Raw genomic sequence first — 23728 nt, forward strand, 5'->3', positions numbered from 1 at the left:
GCTGCAGGAGGGGAGAGGAGCAGAATTTAATAACCTTTCAATGGTGGAAAGGGCTTTAATCCTGAATATGAGGTCATACCCCCTTTATCTTAGAAAAGGCACTGAAGTTAACTAGCTGAGGAAATGAAGGAGACAGAGGGAATGGGACAGGGAGGATTAGGGGAACAGTAGTGAGGAGCTGAGGAAGTGAAATGGAGGGGTATAATATTAACTTCCTTTGTTTTTAGCCCTGAGTAATGAGGTGGAGCTTGGGGCGGGGGAGCAGGGGTGGGAAGCAGCGGCATTACAAATATCCACATAGTTTTGCTAAGCAGCGGTATTACAAATATCCACATAGTTTTGAACTTTTCTGAAGCCAGTGGGGAGCTATGGTAGTTTGTGAAGCCTTGAACTGATGCGAACCGTTTGCATTTCAAGATAGATGTCATCCTTTAGCATACACAGCCTTTGCAGGAGGTTTTGAAAACCGAGCTAGTGAGATTCTAGTCCAAGGGAAGTGGCACGTTCTCCAGTAAGGAGCCCCACGCAAACCTTCACATATGCTTCAAAAGCCAAAAGGTTCAAGTTGTTTTGTAACCACCCCACGGGTTCGCCTTGCCCCTGCCTAGACAGACCCGATTTATCAAGACAGGGGAATTGCAGTGAGAAAGAGTAATTCACGCAGAGTTGGCTGTGCGGGAGATTGGAGTTTTATTATTACTCAAATCAGTCTCAAATTATTACTCAAAAAATTATTACTCAAAATTATTATCAAATCGAGCATTTCGGGATCGAAGTTTTTAAAGATAATTTGGCGGTTAGAGACTCGGGAAGTGGGGAGTGCTAATTGGTCAGCTTGGAGATGGAAGCATAGGGGGTCCAAGTGAGGTTTTCTTGGTGTCTTCTGTTCCTGGGTGGGATGGCAGAACTGGTTGAGACACATTACTGGTCTGGGTGGTGTCAGCTGATTCATGGAGAGAGAAGGGTCTGTAAAATATCTCAAGCACTGACCTTAGGTTTTACAATACTGATGTTATCCCCAGGAGCAATTTGGAGAGGTTCAGACTCTTGCAGCCAGAGGCTGCTTAACCCCTAAACTGTAATTTCTAATCTTGTAACTAATTTGTTAGTCCAATGAAGGCAGACTAGTCCCCAGGCAAGAAGGGGGTCTTTTCGGGAAAGGGCTATTATCAATTTTGTTTGAGTCAAACCATAAACTAAATTCCTTCCCAAGGTTAGTTCGGCCTACACCAAGGTATGAACAAGGGCAGCTTAATGGTTAGAAGCAAGATGGAGTCAGTTAGGACTGATCTTTCACTGTCCTAGTTTCTTCAGTTATAATTTCACAAAGGCGGTTTCAGGTTCTCATATGACTATTTTACTTTCTGAATATTGGAGTTTGAAAAATGGAAGTGTAAAGAGCCATAATCACCGATTTATGTAATCTTCCCAAAGATTACATCTGAAACTCAAATTTTGAAATGATTCCAGTTGCAATATTCCATTTCTCTGGGTAATAGGGGGAGGGGTCCCTGAAACCATTTCATGAACCACTTACCTATAATATTCCAGTGCCATGAACATGGTGACAACATAGCTCATATATGCAGGCATTTCTATGGGACACAATGGTTCTTGGCCAGCAGGATCTTTATCTGCTTGGTAATTAGCTATAGGGGATTATAGTCACTTTTACACTAAACTTTTCTCCTATGGAGAAAACTTTTGCATTAACTTGAATTTTTTGTCATCTTCTGAGGCAGCCTAAGATAGGTGGACACTTAAAATCTCACTGATATGGTTTGGCTGTGTCCCCACCCAAAAATCTCATCTTGAATTTTAATCCCTGTAATCCTGCGTGTTAAGGAAGAGATCAGGTGGAGGTAATTGAATCACGGGGCAGAGATCAGGTGGAGGTAATTGAATCATGAGGCAGAGATCAGGTGGAGGTAATTGAATCATGGGACTGGTTTCCCCCATTGAGTTCTCATGAGATCTGGTAGTTCCTACTGTGTTCATTCTCCTTCCTGCCACCTTGTGAATAAGACACCTTCTTTTTCCCTTCACCTTCTACCATGCTTGTAAGTTTCCTGAGGCCTCCCCAGCCATGCTGAACTGTGAGTCAATTAAACCTCTTTCCTTTATAAATAACTCAATCTTGGGCAGTTCTTTGTAGCAGTGTGAAAACAGACTAATACTCACTTTTAAGGGAAAAGAAAGTTTGGAAAGGCCTTGTTTATGGAAAATAAAACGCTTGTCTTCCATTTTTACTTAATTGATAACAGCAGTCACAAAATCCTAATAGCAATAGTAACTCATCAAAATTTTCATTTTGAAATATTTCATGGCTCATTTTTATCACTATTATGTCTGAAGAACTTATGGAACATGATTATATTTTGGGTATATCCTAGGAAGTCCTTGGAAAGGTTGCTTTATAGCAGTGTGTGGGTGCTGCTTGGCCATTTGCCAAGTGAAAGCCCCTATCTCCTTCTGTAAAAGATCAGCCCTACATAAGAAAACATTGATAGTTTTCTTAGGGTATGGTGCCAAAAGTCTTCAGTCACTTCATTAAAAAAGATAATTTATACAAATTCAAATAAGGAAAAGGACATGGAAGTATAAAATGCCTTATAAGACTACTTTTTTGCTCTGTTGAGAAATTATGCATGCTTTTTACTTATTAAAGAGAAACTACAGTTCTCATTGTCCCAAATAAGAAAAATAATGGGTGTCACTACTGTCAGTCATCTAGGTTATTCTGAGAGAATGTCATTTCTTGTTTTTCAAGAGCTGTATGTGATGCCCCAAATTTGTTTTTTTTAGTAACTTCTATTTTAGATTCAGAGGGTGTGTGTGTATATTTATTACCTGGATATATTGTGTGATGCTGAAGTTTAGGGTGTGGCTGATCCCGTCACTCACGTAATGAGTGTAGTACTGAATAGTTTTTCACCTTTGCCCCCTCCCTCCTCCCTCGAATAACCCCCAGTGTTTGTTGTTGACATCTTTTTTTTTTTTCCATACTTTAAGTTCTAGAGTATATGTGCACAACGTGCAGGTTTGTTACATATGTATACATGTGCCATGTTGGTGTGCTGCACCCATCAACTCGTCAGCACCCATCAACTCGTCATTTACATCAGGTATAACTCCCAATGCCATCCCTCCCCCCTTCCCCCTCCCCACCATAGGCCCTGGTGTGTGATGTTGACATCTTTATGTCCATGAGTACCCATTGTTTAGCTCCATCTTGTGAGAACTTGTGGTATTTGGTTTTCTGTTCCTCTGTTAATTTGCTTAGAATAATGACCCCCAGCTGCAATCATGTTGCTGCAAAGAACTTGATTTTGTTCTTTTTATGGCTACATAGTATTCCGTAGTGTATACATACCATATTGTCTTTATCCAATCCACCATTGATGGGCACCTAGGTTGATTCCCTGTGTTTGCTATTGTGAATAGCACTGTGATGACCATGGTGCATGCATCTTTTTGGTAGAAGTATTTGTTCTCTTTTGGATATATACCCACTAATGAGATTGCTGGGTTGAATGGTAGTTCTGTCCTCAGTTCTTTGTGAAATCTCCAAACTTCTTTCCATAGTGGCTGAACTAATTGACTTTCCCAGTAACACTGTATACATGTTCCCCTTTTCTCTGCATCCTTGCCAGTATCTGTTTTTTTGACTTTTTCTTTTCTTTTTTTTTTTTTTTTTTTGAGACGGAGTCTCGCTCTGTCGCCTAGGCTGGAGTGCAGTGGCCGGATCTTGGCTCACTGCAAGCTCCACCTCCCGGGTTCACGCCATTCTTCTGCCTCAGCCTCCTGAGTAGCTGGGACTAAAGGCGCCTGCCACGTCGCCCGGCTGGTTTTTTGTATTTTTTAGTAGAGACGGGGTTTCACCATGTTAGCCAGGATGGTCTCCATCTCCTGACCTCGTGATCCGCCCGCCTTGGCCTCCCAAAGTGCTGGGATTACAGGCTTGAGCCACCACGCCGGCCTTGACTTTTTCTTAATAGTCATCCTGACTGGTGTGAGATGGTATCTCATTGTGGTTTTGATTTGCATTTCTGACTAGTGATGTGGAACAATTTTTTGTTTGTTGGATACTTGTATGTTGTCTTTTGAGAAGTGTTCGTTTCATTTGTGCATTTTTAATGTGGGTATTTGTTTTTTGCTGGTTCAATTGTTTAAAGTTCCTTATAGATTCTGGATATTAGTTTTTGCACTCTCAAGCAAAGGCCTGTTGACTCGGATAGTTTCTTTTGCTGTGCAGAAGCTCTTTTGCTTTTTGGAGATAGGTCTCACCCAGGCTGGAGTGCAGTGGCAGGATTTCAGCTCACTGCAGCCTCAACCTCCTGGGCTCAAGCAGTCCTCCCACTTCAGGCCCTCAAGTAACTGGGCCTACAGTCATGTGCCACCATGCCCAGATAATTTTTTTTGTATGTTTTGTAGAAATGGGGTTTTGCATGTTGGCCAGGCTGGTCTTGAGCTCCTGAGCTCAGGTGACCCACCTGCTTCGGCCTCCCAGAGTGCTGGGATTACAAGTGTGAGTCACCGCACCTGGCTGCTGTGCAGAAGCTGCTTAGTTTAATTTGCTTTCAGTTGTCAATTTTTGTTTTTGTTGCAGTTGCTTTTGAGGACTTAGAAATTCTTTCCCAAGGCTGATCCCCAGAATGGTGTTTCCAAGGTTTTTTTCTAGGATTCTTATAGTTTGAGGTCTTCCATTTAAATCTTTAATCTATCTCGAGTTAATTTTTGTGTATGGTGAGAGGTATAGGGGTCCAGTTTTATTCCTCTGGATATGGTTAGCCAGCTATCCTACCAACATTTATGGAATAGGGAGGCCTTTTCCCCAAAATTACCTATTTTTGTCAACTTTGTTTCTGAGTTCTCTGTTCTGTTCCATTGGGCTGTGTCTATTGTGAACCAGTACTGTGCTGTTTCGGTTACTGTAGTCTTATAGTATAGTTTGAAATTGATGCCCTGAATTTGACTTCAAAATTCTTTTTATTTGCCCCTCATAAGTAAGGATTTTCTTTGCCCAAACTTTTGCTATCTCACTAATAGAGGGTTGAGAAATTGTGAGTACTTTTTTAATATCTCACCTAAGAAATTCAAACTGCCGTTGAAAATAACTTATGGGTTGATTTGTCTTTTGGAATTTTGAACAAAATCTAATTGGGGACTACAAGAGAAAAGGGAGAAACTTCTGAACTTTGGCCCCAAATTCCTAAATTGGGATAGGGAATTGTGAAGAAACATGACCAGTCTTGCCTCTAGTTAAAGACTGCCACTTACACATACGTTTGTTTCCACTACTTCCTTGACCCACCTAAAGGAGCTAAAAATGTATACCTATAGAAGCAAGAATGAATGAGAGGAAGTGTAGCAGATAAGAAGTACTAATAAATTCCGCACGGTGGTAACCTAATCAGATTTAATGAACCCAGGAAAGCTAAAACATAAGCCTTCAGGTAGAACTTCAGTTCAGGTGGAACTTCTCAGGAGGTAAGATGATTAAAGTTACACGACCTTGAAAAAGTATAGGCATCAGAGGCACAGGGTATCTCTGAAGGTGGGGTAGAACACTGAAAAGGGGACATTTGATTGAATCCTTGAAAAGGAAGAGTAAAACTCCCAGATCTTTAACAGATACTGAGGCTTATTCTCTGGCTGAGAATTAGCACAACTAATGACTTGAGTTAGGTGCTCTATGGCAATGGGGAATTAAGAGAGACTACATTTTGATACAATGAGATCCTTAGTGCCTAAGGTAGATGACTCAAGGAAGTCTTCAACATTTCAGACATGCCATATATTAAAGTAGTTATTCTTCTAAAATCAAGGAGTTGGAGGAGTCATTGAAAGAAATCTATTTTGTGAATTGACTGGAAATTCAGATTGCTTGTCCATTTTCCTTTTGACAAAATCAGAAAAGTTTTTTAGTTTAGTCAAGTTCTACTTTGTGCCATTGAAACTGCTTGGAAAACTACTTATCAGATTAAATGAGATTAAAAGTACCTCTGAACCCACCAGTATCTGAGGCATGTTGGCTAAAGGCTCTGAGAAAATAGAGATTTACAGCTAAGTATTTAATATATCAAGATTGTTGTTTGTGGATATATTTGTATATTATGATTAAGCATCATGTACATGTATAGACATATATATTAGTATATATGGATGTGTGTATAGGTTAATATACTCCAATCTTAAAGAATGGTAGTCCAGAATTGTGCATATGGATATTACTAGGAAGGATCACATAACAACTCATTTCTACTTTATGCTGGGAACTAGACCCTTTCAGAAGTTGATTAAAATGTTTCTAGGATTTCAAAAGTTGTTTTGCTTTTAACTGAACTGAAATATAATTATTGAGCCCCAGGTTATAAACTAAAGGGAATCTTAGTTTTCACCTTTTACTAACAAGAAACTGAGATAGGGGTACTAATCCCTTAGGTAACTATTGCTTTGTGACCTGAGTTTCTATAAGGATATATTGCTCCAAGAAATCAGATGACAGTGGTGGTGTTGGCAGGGGCATAAACTCTCTGATAATTAAACCGTAACATTCACTCACAATTTATAAATTCATGTATATAGATTTTACTGTTTAAAAAAATGTATTCCCTGGATCTGTTGTAGGAGGCAAAATTCCTGCCAGTAATCTAATTTCTGGTTTAAATATATAAGGAAAGCGTCATGGTGTGTGTGTGTGTATGTATATGTGTGTGTGTGTTGGGGTTGGGAGTGGTCAACCTGAAATAGCTGAAAATAGACTAAGATGACAACTACAACGAAAGGGAGTAAGAAAGGCAAACTTCGGCCATGCTTATTCAGACTTGGTGATGAGTTGGGTAGGGGTGGGAATTCCTGACAGTGGATTTGAATAAGGTCTGGCAGGGCTTTCATCATAGTTCATGAGGTTTTGAACTCTTAGATGGAGGACAATGCTTAAGGTAACTTTTCGTTTAGATGGTTTCATGCTTCCAAAGTTTGTTATGATTCGGCCTCCCCTATAAATCTATAGGAAAATGTGCTGTTCCACTGATTAGAAAGTATTCTAGACCTTATGATAGTTGTGTGTATCATTGTATGTTAATCTATTGGCACTGATTCATGTTTCAGAATCTTTTCAGTTTGGCTAGAGTGAATTAGTCTCCTTGAGTCAGACAACTCCAGGTAAATTTTGGAGAGAAAATCAGTTTTGTAGCTCTGTATGTGTTTATATTATGGAGACTAAATCTTCAGGTTGAGATTGGGGTTGGAAATCAATGAAAGTCTATGTTTCATTATTGTTTAAGACTCCATAGTGTGTGTTTCAGTATGTTAGCTTAGTTTTCAAAAAAACTTTTCTTCATTTATTCAATTTGTTTTCTTGTGTACTCTTGCGTATTCTGTTGAACAAGATATACAAGTAGAGATATAAATGTTAGTCCAGATGAACAATGTTGATCACTTGAATTAGGCTGAGATAACAGGAATGGAGTAGAGAAGACAGGAGAAATATTTAGGAGCTAGTGTTGATAGCTCTTAGTGATTAACTGTATTAGAGGTTCAGAATGAGAAAGGAATGCTTTTAGTTGCGTGGTTAGATGAATTTGACTTAAAATTTTGTCTCAAGGCTTCCTTAATAAAATGGTCAAGTCTGAGTCATGGGACTTGTATTTTGTATAGATCAGATGATTAGAGGTCAGTTTCACATTTCCAAAAGACCCCATGGAACACCTTAAAAATAAGTGATAAGACTAAGGCAGGTAGGCTGAGGCCTGACAACTGGCAGCCTTCATGGGCCATAGTAGGAAGGCTTGACATTGCAAAGGTAATCCAAGAGCCAGCCCCATCATGCCAATTCAATATTTTGCTGCTAAAACGTCAGGGTCGGTATGGAGAAATAGAGATCTATGAATTATGTCCACAGTACAATCCAGAGGCCAAGTTTCCNCTAAAACATAAGCCTTCAGGTAGAACTTCAGTTCAGGTGGAACTTCTCAGGAGGTAAGATGATTAAAGTTACACGACCTTGAAAAAGTATAGGCATCAGAGGCACAGGGTATCTCTGAAGGTGGGGTAGAACACTGAAAAGGGGACATTTGATTGAATCCTTGAAAAGGAAGAGTAAAACTCCCAGATCTTTAACAGATACTGAGGCTTATTCTCTGGCTGAGAATTAGCACAACTAATGACTTGAGTTAGGTGCTCTATGGCAATGGGGGAATTAAGAGAGACTACATTTTGATACAATGAGATCCTTAGTGCCTAAGGTAGATGACTCAAGGAAGTCTTCAACATTTCAGACATGCCATATATTAAAGTAGTTATTCTTCTAAAATCAAGGAGTTGGAGGAGTCATTGAAAGAAATCTATTTTGTGAATTGACTGGAAATTCAGATTGCTTGTCCATTTTCCTTTTGACAAAATCAGAAAAGTTTTTTAGTTTAGTCAAGTTCTACTTTGTGCCATTGAAACTGCTTGGAAAACTACTTATCAGATTAAATGAGATTAAAAAGTACCTCTGAACCCACCAGTATCTGAGGCATGTTGGCTAAAGGCTCTGAGAAAATAGAGATTTACAGCTAAGTATTTAATATATCAAGATTGTTGTTTGTGGATATATTTGTATATTATGATTAAGCATCATGTACATGTATAGACATATATATTAGTATATATGGATGTGTGTATAGGTTAATATACTCCAATCTTAAAGAATGGTAGTCCAGAATTGTGCATATGGATATTACTAGGAAGGATCACATAACAACTCATTTCTACTTTATGCTGGGAACTAGACCCTTTCAGAAGTTGATTAAAAATGTTTCTAGGATTTCAAAAGTTGTTTTTGCTTTTTAACTGAACTGAAATATAATTATTGAGCCCCAGGTTATAAACTAAAGGGAATCTTAGTTTTCACCTTTTACTAACAAGAAACTGAGATAGGGGTACTAATCCCTTAGGTAACTATTGCTTTGTGACCTGAGTTTCTATAAGGATATATTGCTCCAAGAAATCAGATGACAGTGGTGGTGTTGGCAGGGGCATAAACTCTCTGATAATTAAACCGTAACATTCACTCACAATTTATAAATTCATGTATCTAGATTTTACTGTTTAAAAAAATGTATTCCCTGGATCTGTTGTAGGAGGCAAAAATTCCTGCCAGTAATCTAATTTCTGGTTTAAATATATAAGGAAAGCGTCATGGTGTGTGTGTGTGTATGTATATGTGTGTGTGTGTTGGGGTTGGGAGTGGTCAACCTGAAATAGCTGAAAAATAGACTAAGATGACAACTACAACGAAAGGGAGTAAGAAAGGCAAACTTCGGCCATGCTTATTCAGACTTGGTGATGAGTTGGGTAGGGGGTGGGAATTCCTGACAGTGGATTTGAATAAGGTCTGGCAGGGCTTTCATCATAGTTCATGAGGTTTTTGAACTCTTAGATGGAGGACAATGCTTAAGGTAACTTTTTCGTTTAGATGGTTTCATGCTTCCAAAGTTTGTTATGATTCGGCCTCCCCTATAAATCTATAGGAAAATGTGCTGTTCCACTGATTAGAAAGTATTCTAGACCTTATGATAGTTGTGTGTATCATTGTATGTTAATCTATTGGCACTGATTCATGTTTCAGAATCTTTTCAGTTTGGCTAGAGTGAATTAGTCTCCTTGAGTCAGACAACTCCAGGTAAATTTTGGAGAGAAAAATCAGTTTTGTAGCTCTGTATGTGTTTATATTATGGAGACTAAATCTTCAGGTTGAGATTGGGGTTGGAAATCAATGAAAGTCTATGTTTCATTATTGTTTAAGACTCCATAGTGTGTGTTTCAGTATGTTAGCTTAGTTTTTCAAAAAAACTTTTCTTCATTTATTCAATTTGTTTTCTTGTGTACTCTTGCGTATTCTGTTGAACAAGATATACAAGTAGAGATATAAATGTTAGTCCAGATGAACAATGTTGATCACTTGAATTAGGCTGAGATAACAGGAATGGAGTAGAGAAGACAGGAGAAATATTTAGGAGCTAGTGTTGATAGCTCTTAGTGATTAACTGTATTAGAGGTTCAGAATGAGAAAGGAATGCTTTTAGTTGCGTGGTTAGATGAATTTGACTTAAAATTTTGTCTCAAGGCTTCCTTAATAAAATGGTCAAGTCTGAGTCATGGGACTTGTATTTTGTATAGATCAGATGATTAGAGGTCAGTTTCACATTTCCAAAAGACCCCATGGAACACCTTAAAATAAGTGATAAGACTAAGGCAGGTAGGCTGAGGCCTGACAACTGGCAGCCTTCATGGGCCATAGTAGGAAGGCTTGACATTGCAAAGGTAATCCAAGAGCCAGCCCCATCATGCCAATTCAATATTTTGCTGCTAAAACGTCAGGGTCGGTATGGAGAAATAGAGATCTATGAATTATGTCCACAGTACAATCCAGAGGCCAAGTTTCCATGAAGGCTGCCATGGAAATGAGCAGCAGCTGCCACTGTCCCCTTGCAGCCAAACTCTGCAGACTGGATGAGAGGGCTTTCAGAGGTGTTAACAGGGACTGATCTTTCCCATCTGTTTCATAAAGCATTTGTTAAAATGTTCTGTTCCCAACTGATCTGTTAAAACTGTCTGGGCTGAGTATTCCTGTAAGCAATATTTGTTATTCCAAGAGAAAATAACTTTTGAGTTATTATGTTTCTTCCTCAATGTCTGTAGGTGTAATAGAGCTTAAGGCTAAGTTCCTATTTGCCTATGGAATGTGCTATAAAGGAAATATTCAGGAGAACTTCACAGAATTAGGCTGCTGAGGGTTTGGTGTGGACTTGTCCTCAGTTAAGAGGTAAACTATATCTCTTTATTCAGCAAATATTTGATTGGTAGGCACTGTGTGAGGTACTTAAGGTCTTTTTCATTATTTTACATTATTAAATTTTAATACTGTAAAAGACTTTTAATTCTATAACTAGAGAAGAATGTGAATAAATCCTTAGAAATACAAACAGTACTTATAAAGACTTGCAAGTACTAGGTGTATGCTTGGTTGCTGACCAAAATAGCTTTATAAGCCTGCTATCTCTGAAGAGTGTTCTAAAACAGTGTTTTCCAAACTTTTTTTGTGACCTGTTACAAGAATTACATTTTTGCCTCATGGCTCAGTGACAAACACTTATGTACTTATATACTCACACACATTTGAAAGAAAATTCTTGAAGACAACCTATCTCTGTGCTATGCATTTTAATTTTTCTGTTCTATTTCCATTTCGTTTACCCAACAATGTTGGTCTAAAACTTACTATAAACTGATTTTATGACACTCTAATGGGACCCGAAATTGGCAGTTTGAGAAATATTGGTTTAAAATGCCATTTTCTGTTTGGAGTCTCATACAATTGTTTGAAATAGTGTAAGGCCATAAGTGTCTGTTTATAATTATTTGCATCTACTTTGGCTATTTTCTCTTTGATGAAATGGAGAATTTGAGTTATTTTAAGGCAATCTAGTAAAATTGGGAGTTAATTCATTGAGTAGATATTTGAATGACTACTTTATGTCAAGTATTATCCTATCTTCCTCTTAATTCTTCATCATATTTTAACATTTTAAGTCAATACAAATTTTCTTTAAAAGCAGCAACCTGATTTCTTTAAAAGTTTAACCATTTTTTTTTTCTGGTAGAATATACTATGAAAAGTAACAGGCCAATAGTTTAGAGGACAAGTTGTAATCTTTCCTTTAAAAATACTACTGATTTAGTTGAACACCTGCTTATAACTCCTATATTAAAAAGGGAACATGTCACACTAATAAACAGCTGAAGTATATATGAAATGCTTTTAGTAGCTTTCTGTAAGTCTAAGAGCAGTTTTTATGCCTAATTATTCAAGCATTCTCCTCTTTATTTACTTACTGACACGTGGTTGAGAAGTTAGGAATTCTGTCAGTCTTTGTTCATTACTGATTCACCAGTATCTAGTATAGTGCCTGGCAAATGTTTGATACTTAATTGATGTTTGTTGAATGACTAAATGAACACAAGAAAGAATGCCTACTTCTGCTTGAGTTACAAGAAATTTTAATAAACTTGAGTGCTTTTGATTATAAAAGCAGGAATGTTATGTGTTTCAACCTTAATATAAATGAAGTGCTGTAGACACAATGATCCAAAATGATTTTTTCTCTCCTGGATTTTCCACCTTCCTCTCAGAGACAGTGTTGATGCATTATTTACAGAGGCTAAAGTTATAGGCTCCAAAGTCAGACTGGAGGTCACAGCTTGGTCCCTTAGTTTCTGAGCTGTGTGATTATGGGCAGGTTACTGCCTGTGTCCTCATGTGTAAAGCTGAGATGATGATAATGTGCTTTATAGAGCTGATATGGATATTGAGATATTGCAGGCAAAATAGTCTACACATTGATTGCCTGGTACCTAGAAAACATTCCATATGTTTTAGGTGTTATTTCTACTATGTTACTGAAAGTTGAGTATGTGCTAAGTTCTGGGACATAGTTTTTGCTTTCTATGAGTTGGCAGCCTAGTGAGGAAGATAAAGTTATAAACAGAGTGCAGTCTAGTCCTTAAGACTCTATGTGTATAAGCAGTCTGCAAACTGAGAAGCGGGGATGTTGTATGCAGAATGGCTGTCAGGGAAAGCTTCCTGGAGGGAGCCATCTCTGACCTGAGAACTGATGAGTAAGTAGGACTCAGGCAGGGCCGGCAGGGAGGTGGGGCAGTTAGGGAAGAGAGAGGGATGGGGACAGTGTTGAGAGGCGAGGTAAGCAGTGCATGCAAATACCTGAGTGTGAGAGATTGCCTTCTCTTCAGGGAGCACTGGGTGTGACAGTAAGAGGGCAGGGAAGAGACCAAGTGATGTGCATGAAGTAGGCTGAGGTCAGGTCTTGAAGGGTCTTGCCCAAGAGCCAGCAGGGGATGACCTCAGATTTGTGCTTGAGAAAGATCATCTAGAAGTGGTGAGAATGGATTGTATTGGGATAAGAAGAGTAAGAGGAAACAACTGAGGGGCTAGTGCAGTAAATTATGGTAGAGATGACCATCTGGGTCACAGCTGTGGCAGTGGAGCCAGAATCTTGGGAAATCCCACGTTTAAGAGGGAGTGAAGAACTGTTGCTCACCACTTGCTAATAACTTTAATTTGAAACTGTGAGTGCAGTGTAAGTTCTGCAATTGCTAAATTTGCAATGAAAGGCCCAGGAAATGGTCTACAAAACAAAGAACAACCCACGTTTAGTTTTATTCCAGAATCACTTCCATTGCTTGTACAGATTACTACAGATTGTCTTTGGAGTTCTGAATTGAATTATTTTTGATTGTGATTAAAATCCTCCCAAGGTGTGTGAAACATGAAAGTAATCTCAGCTCTAGAGGGGCCTTAGGACCTAGAAATCAGAGCAGAGAGTCACATACCTAGAAACAAAACAATCAACAAAATCACAGTACATAGGGAATGCTGTTTTCATTCTTAGATTTATTGATATATTTGTAGCTAGTCGGGGTAATGAGAGCCTCCTTTGTTTTCATAATCCTTGAGACTATGCTGTGTTGTAAGATGTTATACTGCCCCCGGTAGATGAGATAGACTAGAGTCATTTTCAACAAATAATGTACTGAGCACCCACTAGGAGTTAGGTGTAAGGCAATGGACAAAGCAGACATTGTCTCTATGATGGAGCCTAATTCTAGAAGAGGAAATAAAATGAAATGATGTATTTTGAAAAACGGTAAACATTTCTTACTGCTTCATTTTTTTTAGAATAAGATGGTAGTATAGAAAAAAGTAACGTCTTTGTATATTCTGATCTTTTTGTCTCTTGTAAGAGAGATTGTGTAGAGGTATTGTAAAGATTACAAGAGTTAAAATATAAAAAATGTTTAAGACATAGTGCTTAATTTATATTGCCTATTATTATGTGATATTTGTCTTATTTTGCTACTTTTTCTTCCTGACTCATGTAGATGATTACCTCTAGAATAGATTATCTCTAAAACGCCATATACCAGCTCCACCTGGTACCCAGGTGACCATCATTGCATTGCCCAGATTACAGCAGCCACCTCCTAACTGGTCTCTCTGCATCCTTTCTCTCTTTGCTGAATCCTTTCTCCTCCCTGCAGTCAGAGTAAACTTTATACTCTTGTGATTCCTATTGCTGCTATAAAAATTACCACAAACTGAATGGCTTAAAACCACATTCTCTTAAAATTTTGGAGGTCAGAAGTCTCAATTTAGTTTCACTGTGCTGTGTCAAGGTGTTGGCAAAACTGCATTCCTTCTGGAAGATTTGGGGTAGTATTCATTTCCTTGCCTTTCTCTAAATTCTAGAGGCTGGCCATGGATGGGGCTCACTCCTATAATCCCAGCACTTTGGGAGGTTGAGGTGGGTGGATCACCTGAGGTCAGGAGTTAGAGACCAACCTGGCTAGTATGGTGAAACCTCATCTCTACTGAAAATACAAAACTTAGCCAGGTGTGGTGGCAGGTGCCTGTAATCCCAGTTACTTGGGAGGCTGAGGCAGGAGAATTCCTTGAACCTGGGAGTCAGAGGTTGCAGTGAGCCAAGATTGCGCCACTGCACTCCAGCCTGGGTGACAGAGACTCTGTTTCAAAAAATAAAATTCTAGAAGCCACTCATGCTTTTTGGCTTGGGGCCCTGCAACAGTCTAACATCTGCTTCTGTCATCACATCTTCTCCAGTGACTCTCCTGTGACCTCCTTTCCTTTATAAGGACTCTTGTGATTACATTAGATCCACCTAGATAATTCAGGACCATCTCCCTATTTCAAAATCCTTTATCACCTCTGCAAAGTCCTGTTTGCCATTTAAGGTAACATAGTCACAGGTTTCATGAGTAAGGAAGTGCACATCTTTCTGGGTTCATTATTCTGTTTACCAAAAACTCCTATTAGAACGTGATGAGTGAGTATTGGTTTTTGGCCTGAGTGTACTCACCTGCTTAAGGCTTTTCTATGGCTGTCTATCCTCTTTTTAGGATTAAAGTTTAAAACCCCTAGGTTTCTGCCCACCTCCTGCCTGCATCTCCAGGCTCTGCATGGGGCCTTTTCCTTGTTCGAGGAACTCCAGCTCCGCTTTCTCTCAGCCCATGAGGACCTTGCTGTGGCCTTTACTTGGACCAGTCTTCTCTCCCTCTCTCCTAGCCCCTTTGCCTGCTTACCTGCCACCCATCCCTGTGTCTCAGTGCAAACTCCCTTTCCTTGTAGATTATGCCCCCAAAGCCTCCTCCAAACTGTTTAGCTACTCAGCCTACTTGCTGTCCTGAATGTGGACTTCTTCATTGTGTTGATCATGGCTTGCAATTGTTGATTGGTGTTCTTGTTTCGTGTCTGTAAGTTCTGAGGGTTTATTTCTATTGTATCCTTGATGAGTTTTTTTTTTTTTTTTTTTTTGAAGACAGAGTCCTGCTCTGTCGCCCAGGCTAGAGTACAGTGGCACGATCTTGGCTCATTTCAACTTCTGCCTCCTGGGTTCAAGTGATTCTCCTGTCTCAGCCTCTTGAGTAGCTGGGATTACAGTTGTGTGCCACCACACCCGGTAATTTTTTGTTTTTTTGGTAGAGATGGGTTTCATCATGTTGGCCAGGCTGGTCTCAAACTCCTGATCTCAAGTGATCCACCTGCCTCAGCCTCCCAAAGTGCTGGGTTTACAGGCATGAGCCACCGTGCCCAGCTGATGCTGATAATGTATTGGTGCTCAATAAAATTTATTAAAGAAATGGGCTTCAAATGAAAAGGCAATGTCACCTCTAAAGTAGCTCTTGGTTTTGTTCATCAGGGTAGTCTTGTTTTAGCTACAGGCGGAATGGGGTTTTGGGTTGTGGAAAGGGTCTGTTCAATAACAAGAGGTAGGAGACATTACTGAGTGAAGCAGCCCAATGTTCACTTTCATTTCTTAGTAAAGGTCATCTTTCTGCAGTAATATTCAGGCCCTTCCATGTCTTTAAAAAGATTCTAAAGACTCAACTGTTTTAGCATGAAAAGTATAGGATCTCATAGGCTAAGAATTAAAAATTAATTCTTTATTCAGAATTGATATCATGGGTCAGAGATCGTTGTCTTGGTCTGGGCTTTTGGGCTGTGGTATGTTGAGTCTACAGTGACACTTGCCTCCATTTGCACTGGTGTTCCAGACAAGTCTACCAGACTCGAATGCAGCAGCAACTCAGTAATGTGGACATTTGCAGTCTAGTATGTCAGTAGGTCCTTCTTTAAGAAAATGTTTTACAGGCTGGGCCCAGTGGCTCACGCCTGTAATCCCAACACTTTGGGAGGCCGAGGTGGGTGGGTCATCTGAGGTCAGGAGTTCAAGGCTAGCCTGGGCAACATTATGAAACCCTGTCTCTACTGAAAAAAAAATACAAACTTTAGCTGGGCGTGGTGGCAGGTGCCTGTAATCCCAGTTACTTGGGAGGCTGGGGCACGAGCATCGTTTGAACCCAGGAGGCGGAGGTTGCAGTGAACTGAGATGGTGCCACTGTACTCCAGCATGGGGCACAGAGTGAGACTGTCTTGAGCATGTTTTAGAAGAGAAACATGGCTTTATGTTTTATATATGACTCAATAGAACAATCATATTTCATGAATTGTAAGCTTTTCCACTTTACTTAAACCTTATTGCTACAATATTAATTATGATGGTCCTATTTAAGGTACATATTTAGCAAGGCTTGTGTTAGCCAAGTTTTCCAGCTTTGTTGGTATTCAAGTGGTTGGCTGCCATCTCGGTGGAATTCTTGAAAGAGACAGTCAACTTTTGGATCTCAAAAGTGCTTTGAATTGTTTCATTGAAGGGAAAAGTATTTGGAAAAATTTAAAAGCATATTCCTACTATAGGCTATTTTTCATACAATCTGATATTCTAATTATTCAAATTTAAAAAATGACATCTGGTAGTACTATATACTATATACATATACTGTGTCATATACGATATTCTACACAATATGAAACACTGTCTAGAGCTATAGTGTTAAACGCTCACTGATTCTTTTTCATCAACCTCTTTACTGGACCTAATAAAAATACATAAAACTGATTTATTCACTTGCAGTTTTTAATCTCCCTATGTAAATATACCAATACTAGTGATTCAATTTTCTGTTACTTTAGTTGTCTAAGAATTGACTTATGAATTATACACATACTTTCCTTTTAGAGTATATTGGATAAAGGACATTGTTGTGGCAGTAACTGGAGAGAACATGGAAATAATGAAAAGTATTATTCAGAAGTATCAGCATAAACGCATCTCACTGGTTGAAGCTGGAGTGACCCGCCACAGGTCAATTTTCAGTGGACTAAAAGCACTGGCAGAAGATCAGCTCAACTCTAAACTCTCTAAGCCAGAAGTAGTGATTATCCATGATGCTGTGAGACCATTTGTTGAGGAAGATGTCCTCCTTAAAGTTGTCACAGCTGCTAAGGAACACGGGGTAAGTCTTTTTACTTGAGACTAGATAGAAGAGACAAACACTGTAGTGTGGTTCATTTGCTGAATTTTGATTCAATTCTGTTTAAATGTCAAATTATTTAAAATGTACATGATGACCTAAAGATGTTATGGTGATTGGTTGTAGGAACTTTATAGATTGAGACTGTTCTGGAACATATCTTTTGCTATAGTTATCTACCATAATGTGATATGAGGTATTTGGAGAAGAATGTATTAAAGTTATCACAGTTATAGATATGAATGAAACTTTAATGAAAAAAGGCAGTTACATTAAAAATACCTGAGAAATCTCTCAGAAGTATAGGATATGTATAATATGGTCCATTGTACTCAATTTTGTGTTAAAGTTTCAGAAGTGGTTTGTTTTCTAATATATACTATATAAGATTTTCATAGCTCTTAAAGTGAATCATCTTGAGATGACAGTTGTTTCCATTTGTTTCACCAAAATAAACACAGGATAGCAAAAGACCTATTGTAATCTTTGGAGCATGTTTATTTTTTCCCTTCTATTACCAAGTAAAATTACATAAATATGATAATAGATACTAAACTTGTTTGCAGTCTGAATTGGAGACTTAGTGAAATTTATTGCCAAGCCATGGTATTGTATAATAGAAATAGGCTATGAAGTTGGACAGACCTAGGCCCAAATCTGTCTTTTTATTTACTAGTGATGTCGTGTTTTTAACTTTCTGAGTCCATTTTCCCGACCTGTGAAAATATAGAAACTAATACTTGTAAGATTATTTTAGGATTGGAAATTATGTTAACTATTGGAATACCAAGTGCTTTAAAGGGTATTAATACTAAGTGCTTAAAGGGTATTATTTTAAGATGAATTATAACATCTCTGTAATAGTTTCCTTTAAGATTATAGACCAACAGGAGGCAAGCCTTCCTAGCCATCTGGGTGCCCAGAAGTTTTTTTTTCTCCTCTTTAAAACCTATTTAGGAAACACAGTCTATAACTTCAATAACCCATGTGTATTTGAATTGCCATAGGAAATTTTCCCTAACTTCATCTCTTCCTTCTGCAACATGAATTTCACTTTAAATTTAAAACTGTATAAGAATTTCATAGACCAAATGAAATATTTTGACTTGCCTTTAAACAAAAGGATAAATGGTATTTAAGGTAGTGAAACTTGTGGTCCAGGAACCATTAATGACCACAAAACTTTCCCCCTGGCTCTTGTGCCTTCCCCCTTGACTCCTTCCTCTTCTCCAGACAGTTCAGTTATGGTAGAGGCAAGGTAATCAGTTGCAAGGATGGTGAGAAGGCATAAAGAAGCAAAGGATTTTCAACTTAAGAATTTGAGTAAATTTTGCACATTTGGAAAAGTTCTTAGGGATGACAATACAATTTGGTAGACCAACATTCATTCCAATGCATATTATACACTTTTTTTTTTTTGCCTGGGTTACCTTCTGGAAAATTCACTTAAACTCACTATAATAATTGCACACATTTGTGATTTTTTTGTTGTTGTTGTTGAGTAATAAGCAGAAAGTTTTTCTGAGATATTGTCCATAAAGTGATTCTTCTGGTAGTATGTCTTAAAATACAAAAGAAGCCTTTTATCTTGTTCCAATTAATATGCTAAGGATATCATTGTCTTACACGTGATTTAATAGAACATATTAAAATACATAGCAGTTACTTTTTGCAGATTTGAGGGAGTACCTATTAGATTGTTTCTTGGAATATAATTTGTAAGGTTTACTCACATAATGCATCTTAAATGAAACAAATTATATTTCAATGAAATCTGTAATTTTCTGGTTAGATTAAGAAGCTGGTTCAGAACAAAACTTTACAACTTGTTTAAGTAAACCTCAGATATACGGTTTCTTTTAGAAATATTGCCTTGTTTTTGTTGGTGTTAAAACATAAAGGGTAAAATCATGAGTTTTATATACATCCATGTTTAATAATTTTTTCAAGTTTATTAATGAGAGAACCAGACAGATGTTACAACTGGTTTGAAGTTGAATCCAGAAAACACTTACACAAAGTAAAAGGTATGTTGAAGTGAATTAAAATAGAAAACTGACTTTTTCATGGGAGAGTCAATTGAAACTCCAGTAGACATAATTTATTTGCATGTTTATAGGTAAGAATTGTTTTGCATTGCTATTGGTTATCTACAACTTTGAAAGTTGTAAAAGAGCCCAAGGCTAGATTCAGCTAATCTGGAAGAGTCTGCTATTAGTCATGTAGTTGTCCATTGCAGACATCCTGTAACCTCTTTGGTTTATTTTAAATTTTCTTAAAACAATTAGGATCGTGTCCCAGTATTCTCAGTTAACTACAGGCACTATGTCCTGCCAGTTCTCTCACACTGTACTGACTTACAATCATAACAACATAAACGCAGTCACACAATGTTCAGACTGTTTTCCACGCCTCCTTTTAACTCATTGCCTTTTCTTATCTTAGTTTTCTACAGACTCCTTAACTGATTATTTTTCTTCACAGGTATTAATTTTCAGGTTCTACCTAAAGGTCCCTTTCAGACACATTTTCTGAACAAGCTACACTGTGATTATCTTCAGGGAGGGGTGGGTTACGTATGCTAACAATAACTCTGTTTTAACTTATGTTCCATTTTGCTTAATTAAAAAAACTTAAACTGGTAAAGAGAATGCCTCAAGAGACTCAGATGTCCACGATTAAGACTGGCAATTAAGGTTATTGAGCTCAAAAGTGTCACAAGGACCCAGTTTTACTTTTTGCCTATATTACATTGTCAGGCCCTACAGGGAGGCAAGATGGCTTCCATAAGATCGGGAGCAAAATTCCATCAGGGTTATATCTGTTTTACATTAGTGATGATAGTTTTTCTGGGTATAAAATTCTAAGTCTACAATTCTTCCCGCCCCCCTCACTGTTTTGAAATTAGGTTATGTCACTGACTCCTGGCTTTTATGCTGCTTTTGGGAAGTCTAACCAACCTAATTGTATTCCTTTGAAAGTAATTTGCCTTTTCTCTCTGAATGCTTTTGAGATAATTTATTTTTCCTATGTGTTTAGTCTCTCTGATGTATCTATATAGACTTTTTCCCTTGCTTTGGATCTATTGTCCTTTATGAAAGTTGAGTCATATTTTATTCTAGAAAAATCTGAATAATTATCTAATTTGAATATTGATTCTGTCTCATTTCTGGTCCTGCCAACTCTTTTCCCCTCACCTTATATGTAAACTGTACGTATGATACACTCTTATCCAGTCTTCATGTATCCTAAGTTTTCTTTCATATTGCTGTTTTTGTATACTGCATCCTAGGTAACTTGTTTCCAATTTCTCATTTTTTTTTTTTTTAGCTCTGTCTAATATCCTGTTTAAGGACTTTTAAAACCAACATTTTGAAATTATTTGGAGTCCCTTTTTGTCCCTTATAATGTATGATTAATCTCCTTTCTGTTTTTTATCTTCTTTTGCCTTTTAAGCTCTGAACATAATACTTTATACACTATAGCCAATATACTTCTTGGTAGCTTAATTCACTAACTCTTCATTTCTGTTTACTTTTGTTCATAATTTGTTTCCTCCTTTGTTTTATAATTTGGATTGTAAGCCCATGTTTGGCAAGACTTTATCATCAGGAGTTCTGTGAACATGGGATAAGGGTGTGTTTCTGAGGCATGGATTTTTATTCCTCCTGCCAGGGATCCCAAGGGCTTTACTAACTTGGAACAACTTTACATTAATTCTTGGCTTGAAGTTTTATAGATTCTGCGGTAATGTTAAATGAAACTCTAAACTCACATGAAGCCAAGCTTTATTGTTATAACTTCTCAGGGAAAACTGTCCCTGCCCTTTGAGATCCCAAGCTAAGATAATTTTGCTTGCTGTTTTCCTTCACTTGTCTCTCCTCCCTTGCCCCCAACTACCTAAATGAGGGACTTTCCCTTTTATGGGTCTTAGTGTGGAAATTACAGTTCTAACCAAGTAGCATACCCTCAAGGTCTTAGTCCTCATTCTTCTCATCTGTTAAAACTAAAGCCTCTTTTTAACTGAAAGCATCTTTGCCATCTTATTTCTCTGATTTCTAGCTATCAGGTTGTTTTACTCTTAGGTGATTGGTTAAGTCCAGACATACTCTTAAAAGGCTGTTTGTAAAATTTTCTCCTATACTATCATTTTTTTTTTTAATGAAAGAGGTGTTTCAAGATACCCAGTCTATCATATTACCAAAATTAGAGGTCCATAATCTTTTCTAAGTCAGAATGACTTGTATATTTCTGCATAATTAAGTCAGATAAAGAAGTGGCAATGAAGACTTTGTTATAAGGGAAATGTTGGAAAGAGTAAAATAAATTGGAATGTGGAGAAATCAAAGGTAAGTGAGAATAATTTTAAGAAGGACCAACAGGTTAAATATTACATTGACTCTAAGAACACTAACAATAGGATAACTCAAATGAGACTGCATCAGCAAAGCAACCTCCTAAGTATTGCTCCTGGTGGGAGAAGGCATTTTCTAAGTTACTTGTACATCCTTCTTACCTCAGCTTTGTACTCCAGCACCTCTAGTCATTTTATGCTCTTGTTGGTGATCAACTTCTTACATATTTCTCACCTTCCGTACCCCTAATCTATGTTATAAATCATAGCAGTCTGGCTACTTTTTCCTCTAACTGTTCTTTCCAAAATCACCTGTGACTACCTCATTCCCGTGTTAAATGTGCATTTCAGTCTGTGGAATAATAAAGAATTTGCCCTTTATTCCAGGTTCCTGGGAGGAAGACTCTAAATCTTTGGGATTTTTGAAGTAACAGGAGAGTCTGTTGTTTATGAGCTCCTTGGATTATACCTGAGCTTATGCTAATGAGAAGACATGATTTAGGAAGTGGGCTGGTCACTAGAAAGATGAAATGTGATTAGAGGCTTTGAACCAGTTCAGCCTCTGGGGACAGGACGGGGGCTGAAGATTGAGTTCAACCAGGTGGCCAGTGATTGAATTAGTCATGCCTCTAGCATGAAACCTCAAACTCTGGACCCTGGTCCAGGAGAGTACCTGGTTAATGAACACAGGGCTGTGCTGGGAGGGTGGTGTACAGGGCGACAAGGCATAGAAGGTTTAGGATTCCCACAGACCTCACCCTGTGTGTCTTCATTTGGCAGTTGTATCCTTTGTAATTAAAACTGCAATTACAAATGTATAACTTTTATAAATGTCACGCATGTGTCAGGCATGGGTCAGAAATGTGTTGAGCACGTGTCCACATCTTCCATCACACATATCGGACATGTGCCACATCACACGTGTTGGTCACGTGTCACAAATGCTTAATGTGTCACGAGTTGGTTTTCTCACGTGTCAGTCACGTGTCAATCATGTGATAGTGTGATCCTGTTGGTCACATGCCAATCGTGTCAATCACATGTCACAAACGTTTCGGTCCCGTGTCAATCGTGTCTACATGTCAGTCGTGTCAATCACGTCAGTCATGTATTGGTTGTCATACATGTTGGTCACGTGTCAGGCATCGGTCATGTGTCATACGTGTTGATCACGTGACGATCACGAGTTGATCACGTGTCAGTCACCAGTTTGTCACGTGCCAATCTTGTCAATCGGGTCAGTCACGTGACACAAACATGTTGGTTACATGCCAATTGTCAGTTGTCGGTCACGTGTTGGTCAGGTGTCAATCATGCTCCATGTCATATCGATTCACATGTCACACAGGTGTTCATGTGACAGTCACGTGTGTGAATCCCATGTCACGTGTTGGAGATGTATCATGTTCCAGTCATGTCAGTGGCATGTCACAAATGTCAGTCACATCAATCATGTGGCAATCGTGACAATCATGTGGGTCACGTGTCAGTTATGCTCCAGTCAAGTGTCACACACGTGTTGATCACGTGATCATGTGTGCCACCTGGACATGTGCAATCGTGTCAGTCACATCAGTCACATGTTGGACACATGCTGATAACATCAATCACATGTCATGTATTTGTTGCATTCCAATTGTCATTCGTGGGTCAGTCACATGTCAAACACGTCAGTCGTGTCAATTGTCAATCACGTCAGCCATGTCACTCATGTCACGTGTTGGTCACAACACTCCCATTATACAAGTGTTGATCACAGTGATCATGTATGTCAATCATGTCAGTCACATGTTTGTCACATGTCAGGTGTCATGCATCACATGTTGATCACGTGATCACCTATCAGTCATGTGCCAATCGTGTCAATTGCTTGTCAGTCACTTGTGACAAACATGTCCGTTACATGTCATGTGTCAA

At 38.4% G+C, this 23728-nt stretch overlaps 1 protein-coding gene across 2 annotated transcripts in view; it reads left to right on the top strand.

Moving 5' to 3' along the window:
- CRPPA (CDP-L-ribitol pyrophosphorylase A) overlaps positions 1-23728 on the top strand; it is a 151079-nt gene that overhangs the window by 1004 nt on the left and 126347 nt on the right. For both annotated transcript variants that reach the window (XM_017889075.1, XM_017889076.1), the window contains exon 2: positions 17163-17439. In XM_017889075.1, the coding sequence (XP_017744564.1) occupies positions 17163-17439 (277 nt within the window). The remainder of the gene's footprint in view (positions 1-17162; positions 17440-23728) is intronic.

Source organism: Rhinopithecus bieti, unplaced genomic scaffold (genome assembly GCF_001698545.2).
Source record: "Rhinopithecus bieti isolate Rb0 unplaced genomic scaffold, ASM169854v2 scaffold_16834, whole genome shotgun sequence".
NCBI lineage: Eukaryota > Metazoa > Chordata > Mammalia > Primates > Cercopithecidae > Rhinopithecus > Rhinopithecus bieti.